Below are 16191 nucleotides of genomic sequence, written 5' to 3' on the forward strand. Positions count from 1 at the left end.
AAATTACCGATTTCTTGTTACCGCGATAAATTCCAACGATATATTTTACCATCTTCGCCACCGATGCATCATTTACGTTTCATCGAACGTAAAATTTGATTTTTATAGCTATATTTGCACTATTCTATTCTATGGTAGGAGGAATTGTCTTGAATTTTAGAGAATATGTATTGAAAATTCATTTACCATACTGAAGTACCTATGTTGTACTGACACCATTAAAGTAGATGCTCGTTAAAGTAAATTAGCTGTTCGACGAACATTCAGTTACTTACACGTGAATCATTAAATTGATTTCGTCAATGACTACGGAAACAATAAACTTCGCGCCTTATGACTAGTATTTTTGGATTTTACTCGTCAAAAGCCTCCTTGCCCTCCTCCGATGAATATTCGCAACCTAACCTCACAACATCCCTACTATAAGATAACACCAACGATAATAATCGTAATTACTACAGCCACGAAGAGCATTTGATGGAATCGAGGGTCGAGCCCGCAAAACCGGTAACCAGATCACCAAGCTAGGGGATTTCGTTTAAAAGCCAAGACAACTGACCAGAAGTAGAGTCGAGAAGAGGGCGCAAGCGAGCGATTATTCGGCGAGCGTTAAGCGAACCGAGTTGGAATCTAGATACTCCCGATAAGGCCGTATCTACGAGATACGATCGGCACCTCGATGCCAGCGGCACGTTGCTGTCGTAGGATTTGAAGGGAAGCGAAAAAGAAAAGATGATGTGGTGGTAAACGACGAAGAAAACGGGAAAGAGGAGAGAGAGAGAGATAAAAAAGGGGAAAAAAGTGGAAGAGAGTCGCGTTAAGCCGGGATAAGAAGCGTCTTACGGTGAGATCGTTACGAGACGATCCATTTTCCTTGCAGCGGCTAGAAAAAGATCACGAAACGAGGAAGAAAGGAAAAGAAGGGGCGACCGTTTACATACCGTGGTATTTCCGGTACCGTGTCTTCCGGCGATTCGAGAGAACCGGGGAAGCTTCGCCGACTCTTCTCTCTTTTCTATCCTCTATGACCAACAAGCCACCTCGTCGTTTCACCTCTGATGCTTCGCTGTTACAAGGCGAAATTCTCGTTAAAATTTCGATACAATCCCCTAACTTGTAGAAAGGTACTACTCCTTTTTCGATTTTTTAGTTGTGATACTTAACTTAATGTTTGGAATGATTTGAAAAATTATCAATAACATAGGTCTCATGTATAATTACTTACTAACCTATAATTCTATGACGAATGACAATTCATAGATTTGACTTTTATTACATAAGTAGAATAAAACAAGAAGATTTATAATTTTAATTGTACAAAGTATTTTTACTTTTTGCTTTTTGTACTCTAACTGTAGGTTTTTAGTAGGATAGCTTTTAGTGTTTATGTGAGATTTATATACTTCCTATTAAAGGAAGCACGGGAAGAGGAATGTTTGAATAGCGGAAGATTATCTTTAACCAAATAAAGATATCGCGTTAACATTAGTGAAATCAAAATAACGGGGATACGTTTCACCGATTTGTTAAGAGATTTTACTTTATTACAGGATTTCATATACGATACCTTGTATACTTGCGTAATAAAATGGAGAATTTCATAAAAAGTAGGATTAATCAATTTATCTTCTGATAGGTTCAAATATAGAATCTGATAACAAATGCTTTATTAGAAAATAATGGTACGTGCAAATATTTTTTGTAGCTACTATTGTATAGAGTTCAAATAATAACACAAACATCGCATGTAATCTGCGTATTCTTAGTTCTGTCAACGAAATTTCAAGACGGTTGCCGGATGGATCGTCCTCGCAAGGTAATTCGGAAAAGGATGTTATTCCTCGGGCGTGAAAAGTGTTCACTTGTAGCTATTACGCGTTATATATTGCGCCTGGCTGTAATGCTTGGTGAAAGGGTTAAAACCCCGGACAGAACGAATACATTTCGCCCCGATGGAGAAGGGGAACAGGAAGCTAAGACGTTTATTATAAAGGGAAAGAGAAACGGAACGACGTAAACTGTGCGCCATTTACATACAATATATCCACGAGTAAACCCGCATTTTCTACTGTATGTGACATCTAGGTCCTTTGCGACAGTCCAGGAGACGAAATGTTTCGCCCGCGCGATGATTTACATCGCAAACACTCGATGCATGAATGTGTTCCTAGCCACGCAAACAACAAGAAAAGCTTCATTGAAAAAGCAGTGACATGTCGACCGAAGAAATTTCAATCTATATCGTTGAATCTCGGATGCAAATGTTTGATCCTTTTAAATATGGCTTTCGTCAATGGACGACGAAACGAAAATTTCAGTGAGTGGTATTAAAATCTTAAATGATTTTGAGATGAAAGAATCGCTTATTGAAGACTCTATTTTATGATAATTATATAAATAATTATAGCTTTGTGTTTATACTATAAAATTGGGAACGATTTATGGAATTATACCCGTATTTAAAGGGTTACAATACAAAGGGCTACAATAACCAGATAGCAAGTTTCGTGGATCGAATCTATTAATACGCTCGGTCGATAAATTATCGAGCAAGTTAACTGCATAACTGACTTTGTCAGAATTAGGAGGTAATCGACAATTTAACAAATTTTCGAGTATAAGAATGTATTATTTTATGAAATCGCTTTTCGTCCACGTTTTCTGAATAAAAATAGTTGACGAAAAGCGGAAAAGGAATATCATGAATATCTATGGGAACATTGAAATTCTAAGAGGTTAGGATCTCTTAACGGAAGACTCTCGGACGGAAGTTCTTGTCAAACATGAAAAAAGGCTAATGCATAATGTAGAAAAAGAGAAAGGAAACGAAGGTTAATTTATTTACATAAGTCTATGTTCTTGGAAATGTCTAGAATCGATTAAATAGAATGTTACGCGTTTTTTCAGATAAACGCCTGGTGGTGACATGTATGCAAATCGCTCGTGATCGGACGTGTAGAGTGCATCAATCAAATTTTGGATGTCATGATTTGTGTTACTGTAATGTATAAATAATCGAACGTTTCTTTAAATATTCCTAACTTGTAGAATACAAGAATGATATGTATATATTCTTCAATACATTTTTATATTTTGATGAAAGAATATCATTCTGAATTTCAAGTCCAAAATAGAGAAACTATTAAACGTTATATTAAAACCGATTAAATTAAAATATACTTAAACCTGTTCTATCCACATGAAAAAATTACCTACTTTTTCTCTTTTTTTTCTATATGTGAAAAAGCAGAGGAACATTTGAATTCAAATACTCCTGTTTAACATAGATATTATGTCAACGATTTCCCTCATTTATTGGACTTTTTTTCGTTCTCTATTCTCTTCTTTGCCAGGAAAGCGGAAAATAGTCTAGCTCGAATTACAAAACTATCGCAAATGAGATTTTTCAATAGAAACCTATTCCAGTAAGAAACTCGTATGGTTATACGCATGATATGCTATCTGGATATCGTGCTGACAATGAATCTCGATCGTACACCGCCCTCAAGCCTATATGTCTTGCTGACAATTTAGCAGCGCGATTCGTACGATACTGTCGATACGATAAACTGCTCGGGGAACGCGAGATGCTTGCAAATTGGCGGCAACTATGTCGCCACATGTAACACAAATTGAGGTTAATTAAAGAGGGAAATATAGCGTGGTAATACGGTCATGATACGTCTAAATGCATTCACATTTTTAATAGACCTTCAGACTTACACGTAATCAGCTTTAATCCACAATGTAATACGATAAATACGATAAATTATACAGGGTATCTAGAAATTAAATAAATAAATTAGTTTTATATAAAATTACGTGTAGATAAACTGATTTACATTTTTTCTTTGAAACGCAAGATTTGAAAAAATTGTATCTAATTTTGGATGTTAGGACAATAAGCACAAGAATTTATCTATGCCCTTGTACACGATAATTAAAAAGTTAATAACATTAACGTATGGATAAATAGTCTTCATATACAAAGATCACGAATATCAATTTGTATTTTACTTTGAACTTTAATTATCAGCGAATTTCAGCGTTATGCTTCAAGTCACGTTATAATTTTAATCTGCTTCAGAGGAGGTACAAATGTCAATGGCACTAAGAATAAACATAGACATTACGATAAGCAGGAAATCAGAAAATGAGTGTCACTCGTGCTTCAAGATTCATATATCAAGCTATCCTGCTATTCGCGTGTACTATATGCTAGAAAGTACGAAAGAAAATCGAGACAGTTTCCCGTGGACGAAGCCGAGTCTTTCGAGATCCCGTGAAAAATATGCATGTCACAGTATCATCGTGAAACCTTTTCCGACACGATAAAACACGACGTCGTGAATTGCTCACATGTTGTCGAGACCCCGTGCTTCTCTTCTTTTTCCCTCCCTTTTTACTTTCCTCCCTCCCTAACCCTCTTTCTCGCACGTAATATGATTCCATCACGGCAATGGCAAATATTGCACGCAATTTCCCCTCAAATTACTCTCGTGTAACTTAATTCGCTGGCGATGGCGAAGCGCGTCAACCCTCCTTTTTTTCCATCGGTGATAATTTCTCTCACGATATCAGTCACACAGATACGCTTTTTTGTCAGGGTCTCCGCCATGTTAGATGTTCGCGACGATCCACCAGAATCAAAACTCTTTTTTATGTACGATTACAACTTAGCCTGCATACGTACTTTAGTTGTTGCAAAAAAGAATCATGGAAATTTGATATTTTAGTTGGTTTAAGTTTAAGTTAACTCTCATCTTCTAATGTATTCAATAATAGGTAAAAATTTTTTAACTGGAAAGAAAATATCGAAAGAAGAGATAAACATCCATAGTTTTATTATAGCACAGAAAAAAGATAAGTTTCAAAAAGTTGTTAGAAACACAGATACAAAATAAAGAAAATATATTATTTATAATTGCGCGTTTCTTATAATTTCCACGTGATACTCGCGATGAAACTTTTCGTACTACATTAGTCGAAACAATTAAGAGACTTGCTTTCACTGAGAAAGCTTTGAATATTTATTTTGTCGCCCGGTGAAAACGTTTATACGAACAGTTTAATAATTCTGAACGATGTAATTTCTTACTTTTTTAAGTACTTTTTTCGTTTGCAAATTCCCATCTTCCGCATATAATTCACCCAGTGAAACCAATGAAACCAGCAAGTCATGACTGAGAGTAGTTTCTTGATATCTCACGTTACCTCTATCAAGCAAGTATCACTTATCATCGAAGCATACACATACATACACATTATGTTTTATTAACATTATCAAACTGCCAACGCCAACCCTTCATGAGAGTTAATTTAACATCTATTGTCAATGCCATCTGCTAAATAAATTCTTTGGACTTTGAAATCGCTAGTTAAAAACTTCTAGGGAAAAAGTTTTTAGGAACACCGGTGCAGATGTTTAGAGAACGCGTAGTAAAATAGTGAATTACGGTAACATTTTGCGAGAAGAAAGAAAGCTACTAACGAATAATCTTATTAATACCATTTTCGTCTAAACTGGGTGCAACTGAATTTATCATCGAGGAAAGGGGAATGAAGAAAAAAAATGGTCGATATCCGGACCAACGTGTTTTTCTCAAGTGTTATCTGCTTCAAAGGGTTGTTGCAACATCATGTCGCCTACTCAATATCCTTTAATGAATTAACACACGAACGTACAGAGGATGACGCATGCAGCTCGAAAAAAAAATCGTTAATCATTGGCTATCCTACGGAACCTGTGTACTATCCAAGATAAACATGTATTACACTTTTCATATCGAGAAGCAGACCTTATTGCGTAAAAAGCCGAGAAAGATGTATCTATGCATGTGTGATAAGTCCATGCGCGTGAACTGTGTATATAGTACCTTTTTATGGAATACGGTATCTTCAAAGTGGTGTATCCATTAAGTGTACTGTCATATCGCCACGCGTTTTTTACCACGTTTTCGTTTAGAAAACTTTGATAAAAGAAGATCATTTCGGATACTTTATGGAGTAATTACCATTTTTATAGGAAACACCGGTTCCCCTAACATTATATTATAGAATGTTTAATGTCTGGTGTTTTAACTACTCAAATAACAAAGATTTCATCTTAACCTGATCTTTTTACTGTCCGAAATTCTAACTAAGATAAATGGATTTGTATCCTAGCATACAATTCACTCATGGAGAATGAAATGCTATATTATGTCACGTACATAAAGGATCTTCTATCTGAATGTGGAACTCATGCTGTCATATTTGCAATATCTATATATTGTTTTCTTAAAGCCTAATTATATTTCAAAATTTTTAAAAATGAGAAATAAGATTAGAAAAAGGGAATAATTTAAATGAAAATAAGATAAAGAAAATTCTAGAAGAAACTTTGACGATGCATCAGATTCTACGTTCAAATACCTTCATAGCTATTTTCAATTCCAACAATAGATTCGATCTCTCGTGTAAAACTTAAAACTACTTTAGAACTGTCGGTCGAAGCGTTGGCAAAGTTCCTTCCAATGAATTCTTTCCGTTCATGGGGTTTGCCGGTTGTAATTCGAGATGCAGACCGATGTCTCTACGCTTTCAACGAGAAAAACAATACGCAGGGAACATCGAACGTAAACAATAAGCTCAGAACGTGAAAATCATGATTCAATTGTCTATTACGAAATTTCTTTTTATTTCGAATAAAATATAATTAAAGATTTTTCAAATTTAAAAACAAAATCAATTTTTTAAATGACAAGGAGATATTTACACTAGATTGCACATATAAATGTAAGAAATATATTTATATCAATATTAAAAACTCGTATGAAAAATGGACGAATAATAAAGCATGAAAGTTTCTGCACACTTCTGTTAGGACATATGAGAAAAGTCTGGTGAAAATACGCTGAACAACGATCGGGTTTCGATCTTCTTATTCTATCGAGAATCGATACATAAGACGCGTGGTCCATCGAGGGAGGCCGTCTAATAAGCGTATTACGTTAGAAAGAAATGGCTAACCACGATTCGCGGATAGAGGGTGAAAGAGAGAAGCCGATAGAGTCCATCGATCGTCGACGGCAAACACGAGCGCGCTCGCCGAAAAAAAGGATCTGCAGACTCTCGATAATCGAGAAAATTATATTAATGTTTCCACAACAGATACAACATTATGTCCAAATCTAATATGTTATAATTGGAAAAAATGGAAATTATATTGCAAATCGTAGGCGCGAAATGAGAGGTAGAGTAAGGTATACCTATAGAGAAAGAGAACGGTAAATTACAGGGCGGGTCTTGCCGTGGAAAATCGATGGGAATACACGGAGAGCGTGTAGAACGAAACACGACGGTGCACCAGAAGAAAATTGCTTCGCGTCTTCATCGACGACGCGCGATCACTTTCGTCACGGAACCCGCGCACGTAAAAGGTCCACCATTTTCACGCTCGTGGATCGACATGAGAATTATAATAGAGAAAGAAATTCTGAAGAAAAAAAAGAAAAATGATAAGTATATTACATACCTCGCGCCGTCTCGAAGATGTAAATGTTCTCTTGCTTATTTTCCAGGAACAACCCGATGTGGCTTGGTAGTCCTGCTGACGTTTACGTATATGTTGACACGCTCGACGATGCAGGTGGTGGTAGCGGTGGTAACAGCGACGCTGGTAGTAGTAGTGGTGGTGGTGTAGCGATGGTGATGCCCCGCTGGTAGTGTTTGGAGATACGAAAAAATGTATACGCGTAACGCGACTGCGCCACTGGACCGAAGTGAGACTGGCTCGAAGCGAGTCTACCGACTACTAACTACCAAAGCGACGTGATACGAACCGTGTGCGTCCTCGTCGCGGTGCTACCGTGTACTACGTGTTGCTGCTGCCAGAGCCACTACCGCTCTACTCGCTCCACGACGACCTCTTCCCTCTTCTGTGTCTGTGCCTCTCTACCATCCCTCCGAGTCTACGCAGCAGCAACCTTCGCCTCGCACAAGCAGCGCGGCGCGGGGTTGCCGCTACCAACGTCGCCCCATCGTATCGTTCCACTGCGCTGAAGGATATTTTCAAACTATACCTGTAATGTATAGAATCTGCCTCTACAGTCATGGAAATGATAAATATTATATCGCCCAGAGATAATGTTGCTAATCGTCTGTAATGATGGGATTAAGCGGAAAGAGATGAAGCCCCGCTAGTATTAAACTCGAGAGTAATCTAGAGAATAAATATAGATCAATGTCCTCCAGATAAATATACGAAATTATTAGAGGTTTTAACAATGTTTGAGGATCGTTTAAGGGATTAATTTGAACGGAGACGTAAACGAATCGTGATGGTAATAATATTACGGTTAGGAATAAATGTAAATTTCAAATACAACGTTGTATCGTGGGAGACAAGTATGAATCGATACCTCTGTAGTTAGAAAGAAAAATACAGATAGAGTACAAGCGTTATAGACGATAGCATGAGAAGCGTGACATAAAATGAGATTTAAATTGGAAAATGTAATTCACGCCATCGTATTTTGCAAGTTTGTTTTTATCGACAATCGTGTTATGTACTCGCGTTACATTCCCTTTTTTGGCATTTAACGAGGATTAACAAATAACTTTGCTCGTAAGGTATTACGTATATTGTGGCGTCGTTGGGATACCAAATTATCCAAGCATTTCCCAGCATTTGCATTTGCTAATTAAAAAATAAATGGGATAAAGAGGATGAAAATTGTTTGAAACGATATCGTTAAAAGTAGCGATTACATATTTTAATCAACCTCGTATTTCCTACGTAAATCGTGTTACTACCATCGTCATGTAAATTTGCCACGACACACATACATTACCAGATAACTTGTCTCTCGTATCTAGCCAACGATTAATCTCCGTAACGTGGCGATTAAACCACGACTGTGAGTAGGCAAGAATATCGATTCAAACGAATCAGATGCAAAACATGGTGTGTACGATGTTCGTGTGCGTGTGCACGAGCCGAGGAACAGTTAACCGTTATGGGAAGGGAGAAAAACACGCGCTAACGAACTTCATGTTGACCAATAGTCGTGGCGCGTTCTTGTTCGACCTACACGTCCGATAAATGAATTCTGGTAAAATTTTTTATCGTTAAAATACCTCGACTTCACAAAAGTCAACATGCAGAAGGGACAAGAGGGGAATAACTACAGATGGACGGGACACTCAATATACCATATATTGCGCGAGCATGCTTCACTGGTATCTCGCTTTTCTTGGAACACACAGAAGAAGTTAGACGTTCTTCCTCACCAAGCTCAGGTCATATACATTCGCTGGTTCCTTAATTGCCAGCCAGGAGTGGTTTCTCGCTCAGGAGGCATACCGACTAGTCTCTTTTCAACCCATACACCGACGATGTGCTTCATGCGACCTTCCGTACAATCCAGTTTCACGATCGTGGGACGATCAGAAAAAAAATCGCCTTGCGCAAGGGTTCGCTGCTCCGGCCGTCAGTTTAAAGTTTCTTAACGACTGGCGGAACTGGATTTAAAGCGAACACGATTTTACGATCTTGTTATAGGTGTATCTTAGATCTTTCATTGTGTTTATAAGATGATAGATCGAGTAGATTACTTTAACTGGATCTACCGACTACTAAAGTGTAAAACATTTTCAAAAGAAATCAAAATGAAAATTATATGAAAAAATACATAAAGTAAATCCCTAAAATTATGCGCCGTTGTAAATTTATAAAATTTGTATAAAAATTACAAATTGATATTAATGCGACTATTTAGCAACGTTGAAGTTTGTTAACGTATGTTTTTTCTGATATTAAAAAAATGTTCTACTGATATTATTATGAAATTTTTCTTACAGAATAATTAGTGACGCATCAAAATTATTGATAATAAGAAATATTATTTTTATGAACAATGTATATTATTGTTGAATGTGATAAAAAAGTATCGTATAATGTTAGCGTGACGTCTCTGGGTTAGCGGGTTGATATCGAATAAAATGAAGACTTACACGCGGTCGTACTACGTGTATATGGCTGATACGTATACGAGATGTGATTGTCAGAAGTGACACGGCACGGGGGAGTAAATCACGTCGGCATTAAGACAATTAGGTGTAGAACGACGGGTTCAGCCGAGTCGGTTGACGTGTCTTGGACAGAAACAGATGTCTAATATGCCCTTTATTTCGACTCCATGGTCAGCCATACATGCACATATAAGTTAAACACTTATTCGATCCACAGGACGTACGTAGGATAAATGCATGGGCGTCGATACGGAGCATTAGAAATGAGGAATAATGTGACACATATTGTAATCATGTAATTACGCAATTTTCGTTCGTTACAACAAGTTATATATAGGAAAATTGTTGTTTAAAATATATATAGGTATTACCTCTGAACTCGTGTACTGTTGAAAAATACATGCATAAGTTCTGGTTTAAGGTTGCATTTCACGAATAAATCGCTAGCGGCAACCATGTGCATGATACTATTGAGAGAGTGTGCGTGTATGCAAAAGTCTGCCCGTGCTGCGGTCGTGCAATTGTGCGAAGGAAATGAGATCAAGTTTGAGTGATTGCGGACAGCAGTCGAACAGAGGCGGAGAGAGGCAGGGAATGGAGATAGGACAGTTCAAGAACCGAATCTACAGATTGCCAGCTGGATAAACTGAAACAAACGAAATACCAGATTTCTGCGAGTATCAAATACCATCGTTTATAATTATTGATACTTAAAATATAAATATATATTATTACAGAGAAATGCTGTGGATTTTTAATGACATTTTGAAATAATTACACAGGATTGATTAAGATTGCTTTCAAAAATAAACATTTATTTCAAAATTAATGCTTATCAATTGTATCCTAAAAACTAAGATCTATCCTATACACTGATTGTGTTTAGATGTATTCGCGCACAAAACATCTTAAGAATTCAGTACACCTTTACGTTGTGTATAATCTTTTGCTTGTTTGTATGCTACCGTAATAGCTTTCACAAGATCACACATTTTCAGATTTACACCATCACACTCCTTGCACACATACATATATTACATTCAAATACCAGAATGTATTTTGTATATAACCTTCCACATTTGTAATCATGCTTACAAACTGGTTCATGTATTATTATTCTTATCGCCAAACTTAATTCTTAGATTAAATCTTACTCTTCTATGTCTTCATAAAAATTAAAATAACATACAATCGTGATATCACATTTGTAGTTCAGAGTATGTACTATCTGGTCAACCGAGAAAAAATGTGGCACGGATCTAAACAGCTTCTTTTGTGGATTGTAACAGCTCTCCAAATGAGGTTTCCAAACATTGTCGTAGTTCTGCATAACTTACTACTAATATACTCTGCTCATCTCGTGACATCAAACATACCTATAAAATTAGAAAAATACATTTTAAAGTACATATTGAACGATTTTTAATTATTTGAATATTTTGTATATTACTAAAGAAATTGAAGTTCCTTTAAGAAAAAAAAGAAAAAAAACTATTTTGGAAAGAAAAAATATACCTTATCTTGTGAACCTGCATCCAACTTATTTAAACAAGATACAACATGTGCCATATCCAACCAAGGTCTTCCATCAGCTGCTACCTGATGGAAAACATAATCCCTAAACAATTTGAGCATGTATCGGTCACCCGTCTCTGCCCACGTAGGTTCCATATTAAGGTCGGGTCTTTCGTTAATAGTACCCAACTTTACAAGTAACTTAAATAATCTCCCGTTTTCCAACTCCTTGGCCAGTTCATTTTCCAATATATCAGATCGAAACTGAGCTGCATCTAATTGTGTATAAAATCGCGCTCCAATCATCGGCATGAGATCTGTTACACTTCTTCGTGGTTGATTCGAAAGTAAATATCTGTAAAATTATATTCGCTTATGAGAACATACATTAACACGAACATAGATACATTAGGTAACATAAGATGTGTCATTTCTTTTTTCTTTATCAAAAGTGTCAATTTCATAATAAAATCTGTCTCGCATAAAAGGTATAACCTCAAAATGATTATAAATAAATCAAGTTAAACAGTGAAATGTTAAATTGATGAAGAAATGTACTGTTTTTATCATATTAGAAGTTAATGAGTAAAAAGAATCTATGAGAAAGATAAAATGTATACAAACAGAATAAGGTTTCGAAGATCCGCAGAGTAGGAACGTGCGACGAGCTCGAGGCAGGCTTGCACGTTGTCGCGATGGACGGCAATGAGACTGCGACTTGCTAATGCCAACACCAACCTTCCTAAGGCCAGTAAATCATCTTGCTGATGGTGTGGTATCAGCGAAAGTGAATTTGCTGAGTTTCCATCGAAAGTAAGAACATCTGATATAGCTACACAACTTAAACGAAGTCTTGTTTGTGACGTAAGTAACACTTTTGTAAGATCTAAACATCTATACGCCAAACCTATAAATCATCAAAATAAAAAAAATTATTTAATTACCTAGACAATAAACAAATAAGATGTAAGGTAATGTAATTGATAGATACAAACCAGCAGCGTGTACAACACGAAGTGCGGCAGTGAGTTGAATTATGTAGCTCCATATAACACTTTCTGGTAACATGCTACCATGCTGTTGCCTCAAAATAGTATTCTTGGTATGACTATAAGGTCGAGGAGCATTTGGATCCGAAGAAAATGGATCTGTATAACCATTTAATTCGGTTCTTGAGAAATGTTTAGTTAATAACGTTTCCGATCCGGGATGATAATCGTAAACAAATACTATGGCTGAAATAATAAAAGTACATTTTCGTAAAAGAAGATTTTCATAAAAATACATTTATCAATTTCGTTTTAAGACGTTAATACTCACAATTGTCACCAAAAGCCTTGGTGGTAAAAACTTCTCTTAACTGAACCAAATTTGTATGTGATAATCTCTTCCACATATCTACCAACATCATACACTTTGTATTAGCAAGTCTGAAATCTAAAAACATAATGATTATTATTATATTATAATATAATAATTATTTCATTACCAGTTCTGTACCTCTTACATGGTATTAAATAGTTCGTAAGGATATGGAGATATTTACCATGTATACGTCGCAGACAGTAATGTGTACCGCTTTTAATGCTGGTAGCTTTGTATGTCGAACATTGGTATCCCAATATTGCTGAAGCAGGTTTGTGAATTGCTTCTAATGGACACAATTCATGATAATTATCCACCTCGTTTGGTAGGTCGGGAAATCGTACTACATCAGGTTGTGCTAACGTTAAAGCATTTTTTTGAAGAATGTCCATTCTTAAACTTTCACTGACAAAGAAACTCGGGTTTGCTTGCGGAGGAGGGGTTGAGGGAGCTGAAGAACTATTAGATGACACAGGTTTTGTAGATTTTACTGGCTGGAGGTGCGCAGGTGTACCTGGATAGACATAGCCTACCTGACCTGCTTCTAGATTTCCAATCTATACACAAAAGATATTAATTAATTTATTAATCAATTGAACAGAAGTAACGAAAAGTTTTTCTGAATTTCTACAGCTACTTACAGTTTCTGTTCCTTCCTCAGTTCCAACAGTATCAGCTGCTGCATTCCCAAGGTAGAAATATGTAGTACCACCCACATTCTCCTGTGAGTGATAAGAATTATTGAAAAGGTTCGGAGAACTACTGTTGCTACCAGTAAGAGCTCTTCTAGGTACAAATTCTGGACTGGCAGTTACCTTTTTCTGTGAATCCAGAGAAAGGTTTGACAATTGTTTTGTGACAACTGTAGTATTTAAAGTTATCGCTGGGCTTTGACGATTCTGTTCAGAAATATAAAATAAAATTATATTAATGTGTATCTTTTCTATAACTTATTAATGGATATCTTGTGTGTATATATATATATATATATTAGTATAATATAACATAAAGCAATATCTTTATTCAGATTTTTTTCAAATAAATTGCAAATAATTACCATGTAGGTAGCAAGCTTGGATTCCAATGGAACGCCGTTTGTTTGAGGAGCGTATGGAACAAACATTGATGGGTCCATCTCTTCCTCAACCACTGCATTTACTGTCACACTTAACCCTCACTTCTATTGTCTGTATTTTTCTTTCAACGGGAATGAACAAATGTACTTTACGTGTGATTATATTTCCTTGTTACACAGATGCACAATATAGCATCAATCTCCAAAGTCTGCAACACATTTTATAAATACACAAATAGAAATAAAAAATAAACTTACAATTACTTATTTTACATATTACTCCAACTATCATTCAATATCATTTTGTAACAATAATTATTCAATAATAGTATAAACTATAATATATATATAAAGTTCAAATAATTATGTATGCTTTGTCAAAAAATTAGTTCATTTGTTCTCATGTGACAAAATTCAAAGTTAAAAACATTACTATCTTCTATTATTATTAAAAACAAACAGACAAAAATTATTAAACAAATAAGTATATGTCCAGAGAAGCTACCATCTACTTAGAAATTACAGAAAACTGATTTAATTTTATTTACACTACTCGAGATTTACTCCGGTATCTGCTTGTGTTCGTCAAATCGGTGATGCATAAATTCGATATAAAATATACTGCTCGTTATAAACGAAGGTATCAACTTGCCGCGTATGACTCAGTACGACTAAACATAACAACAAATCGTAAATCCTGAATGAAATTTCGGGAACGATGAACACAGCTCGAGCCAAGAAAAAAGAAGGAAAACCGAAAAGAACAAGTAGAATCGCATGCTATAGCAATGGCAGCTGATTTTGACAATACGAGTGAAAAAGACGCACAGGATATAACCTTGATTCCACGTTATTGCTGATGCGAGGTATTCACTCTTGAACACAATTTCGATCAAAAGTCCGTACGATTGTGCAATAAAGATACTGAAAACGATCTAATACGGCTACGTGTACGATAAAACGCGTATGGTAAGTAAGCACGGCAACATAACCACTTACACTGTCACTGATATAGCGTCGATAGTACGGCGCCAAAATTCTGATCTTTCCGGTTTCCGAAACGGCACTGTAAACGCACTCAACGAAATACAACAGTGAAGTGATGGTTTTGAAGCAGCCTGATCGTATTATAACATCCCGTAGACAAAGGAGAAAGCAGGACCAATCCGAAACTTGTATGTTTATGGTGTTCTCCCTTTACTCCGGCCTCCTATTTTTCTCATTCTCCCTCCCTTTCTTCCATCCCCTCTATTCATACCCTTCGATCGGAGCAGCTGTCTCTCTACCACAGCTTGTCTCCGGGCGCGTGAGTCACGTACCTGTATATTTACCTTTTCGAACCCTCTTAATTACATATATTGTTCTTACTTATTACTTATCCCTATTTAAGACTTACCCCTATTTATAACTTATTCTTATTTCTGTATTATTTTCTTAATAAATGTCATACTGTACTAATTTTAGATGATTTCATTTCAAATTCGATTTTTTTGAAAACTAAGAATTATATGAAAGAATTCTATTCTATATTTTTGACTTTTTACATATAGAATTACTCTATTGCCGATTATACCACGATTGTTGCGATACGCTGTATATGTCAAATTATATTTCGAAATAGGAAAAATTATACATTAGGGTACTAATTATTGTACATTGTAATATATATAATCGATTCGTATCAATAGACTTTATGTTTTTATTCTTTTTATAAATAAAATGTTATGCTTCCATGGAAAATTGGGAAATATGATTTTAAAAGAACTAGATCTATTGACAACTGAAATATAGAATTTGTAGCAAAAGTGTAACGAAAACTAAAAAAAAAAATTTTGTTTAAAATAAAATTTAAAAAAATAAAATTAAAAATTAAAATTAAAAATTAAATAAAATTTTGTTTAAAGCATTTAGTATCAGTACGAGTAAATTATTTGCAATATTCTTCGATAATTTTTAAATTTATATAACACGTTGTTAATGAGAATCATTTAAAGAAAGACTTTCGAATTCGAAATACGATTTTATTTCTGTTACATTGTTTACAAGACAGTAACTCATATACTTAAACTCTAAACTATATACTTAATAAACGCAGGTATAATTTCTGGACGTTTACAATGGACAGTTAACCTATTGCAATATAAGTTTGGTTTAAATCTTTATAATAGCAGGTAATAAATGTGCCGGGCTTTCCTCGATACTGTTATTTTTTCAGATTATTT

At 35.5% G+C, this 16191-nt stretch overlaps 2 protein-coding genes and 1 long non-coding RNA gene across 8 annotated transcripts in view; 1 reads left to right on the forward strand and 2 right to left on the reverse strand.

Annotated features, from left to right (window-relative positions):
• LOC132904481 (uncharacterized) overlaps window positions 1–7967 on the reverse strand; it is a 42278-nt gene extending 34311 nt beyond the window's left edge. The window contains exons 1-3 of one of the 3 annotated variants that reach the window (XM_060955023.1): window positions 7824–7967; window positions 7517–7700; window positions 942–1066 (exon numbers count right to left, since the gene is read on the reverse strand). The gene's annotated coding sequence lies outside the window, so the exon portion shown is untranslated. The other 2 variants (XM_060955021.1, XM_060955022.1) reach the window with 2 other exon arrangements.
• LOC132904485 (uncharacterized) lies at window positions 1198–3189 on the forward strand. Of its 2 annotated transcripts, none has more exons than XR_009657607.1 (3): window positions 1198–2317; window positions 2408–2831; window positions 2908–3189. It is a non-coding gene; the product is annotated as an uncharacterized LOC132904485 (long non-coding RNA). The 2 variants fall into 2 exon arrangements; XR_009657608.1 differs by having other exon boundaries at window positions 1198–1682; window positions 1767–2831.
• Window positions 7968–10802: 2835 nt separating the features above from the next.
• Window positions 10803–15232, reverse strand: LOC132904476 (PAN2-PAN3 deadenylation complex subunit PAN3). 3 transcript variants are annotated; one of them, XM_060955009.1, is made up of 10 exons: window positions 14808–15231; window positions 13952–14178; window positions 13710–13793; window positions 13536–13616; window positions 13076–13451; window positions 12850–12966; window positions 12525–12764; window positions 12154–12436; window positions 11530–11884; window positions 10803–11390 (listed from the first exon to the last, which is right to left on the reverse strand). In XM_060955009.1, the coding sequence occupies exons 2-10, from the start codon at window positions 14027–14029 to the stop codon at window positions 11274–11276; spliced, it is 1731 nt and encodes a 576-aa protein (XP_060810992.1). In that variant the 5' UTR covers window positions 14030–14178; window positions 14808–15231; the 3' UTR covers window positions 10803–11273. The 3 variants fall into 3 exon arrangements, with proteins under 3 accessions (XP_060810992.1, XP_060810990.1, XP_060810991.1); XM_060955007.1 differs by having other exon boundaries at window positions 13536–13793; window positions 14808–15232; XM_060955008.1 differs by having other exon boundaries at window positions 13536–13793; window positions 14798–15232.
• Between the last annotated feature and the right edge of the window lie 959 nt (window positions 15233–16191).

Source organism: Bombus pascuorum, chromosome 2, assembly GCF_905332965.1.
Source record: "Bombus pascuorum chromosome 2, iyBomPasc1.1, whole genome shotgun sequence".
Lineage (NCBI taxonomy): Eukaryota > Metazoa > Arthropoda > Insecta > Hymenoptera > Apidae > Bombus > Bombus pascuorum.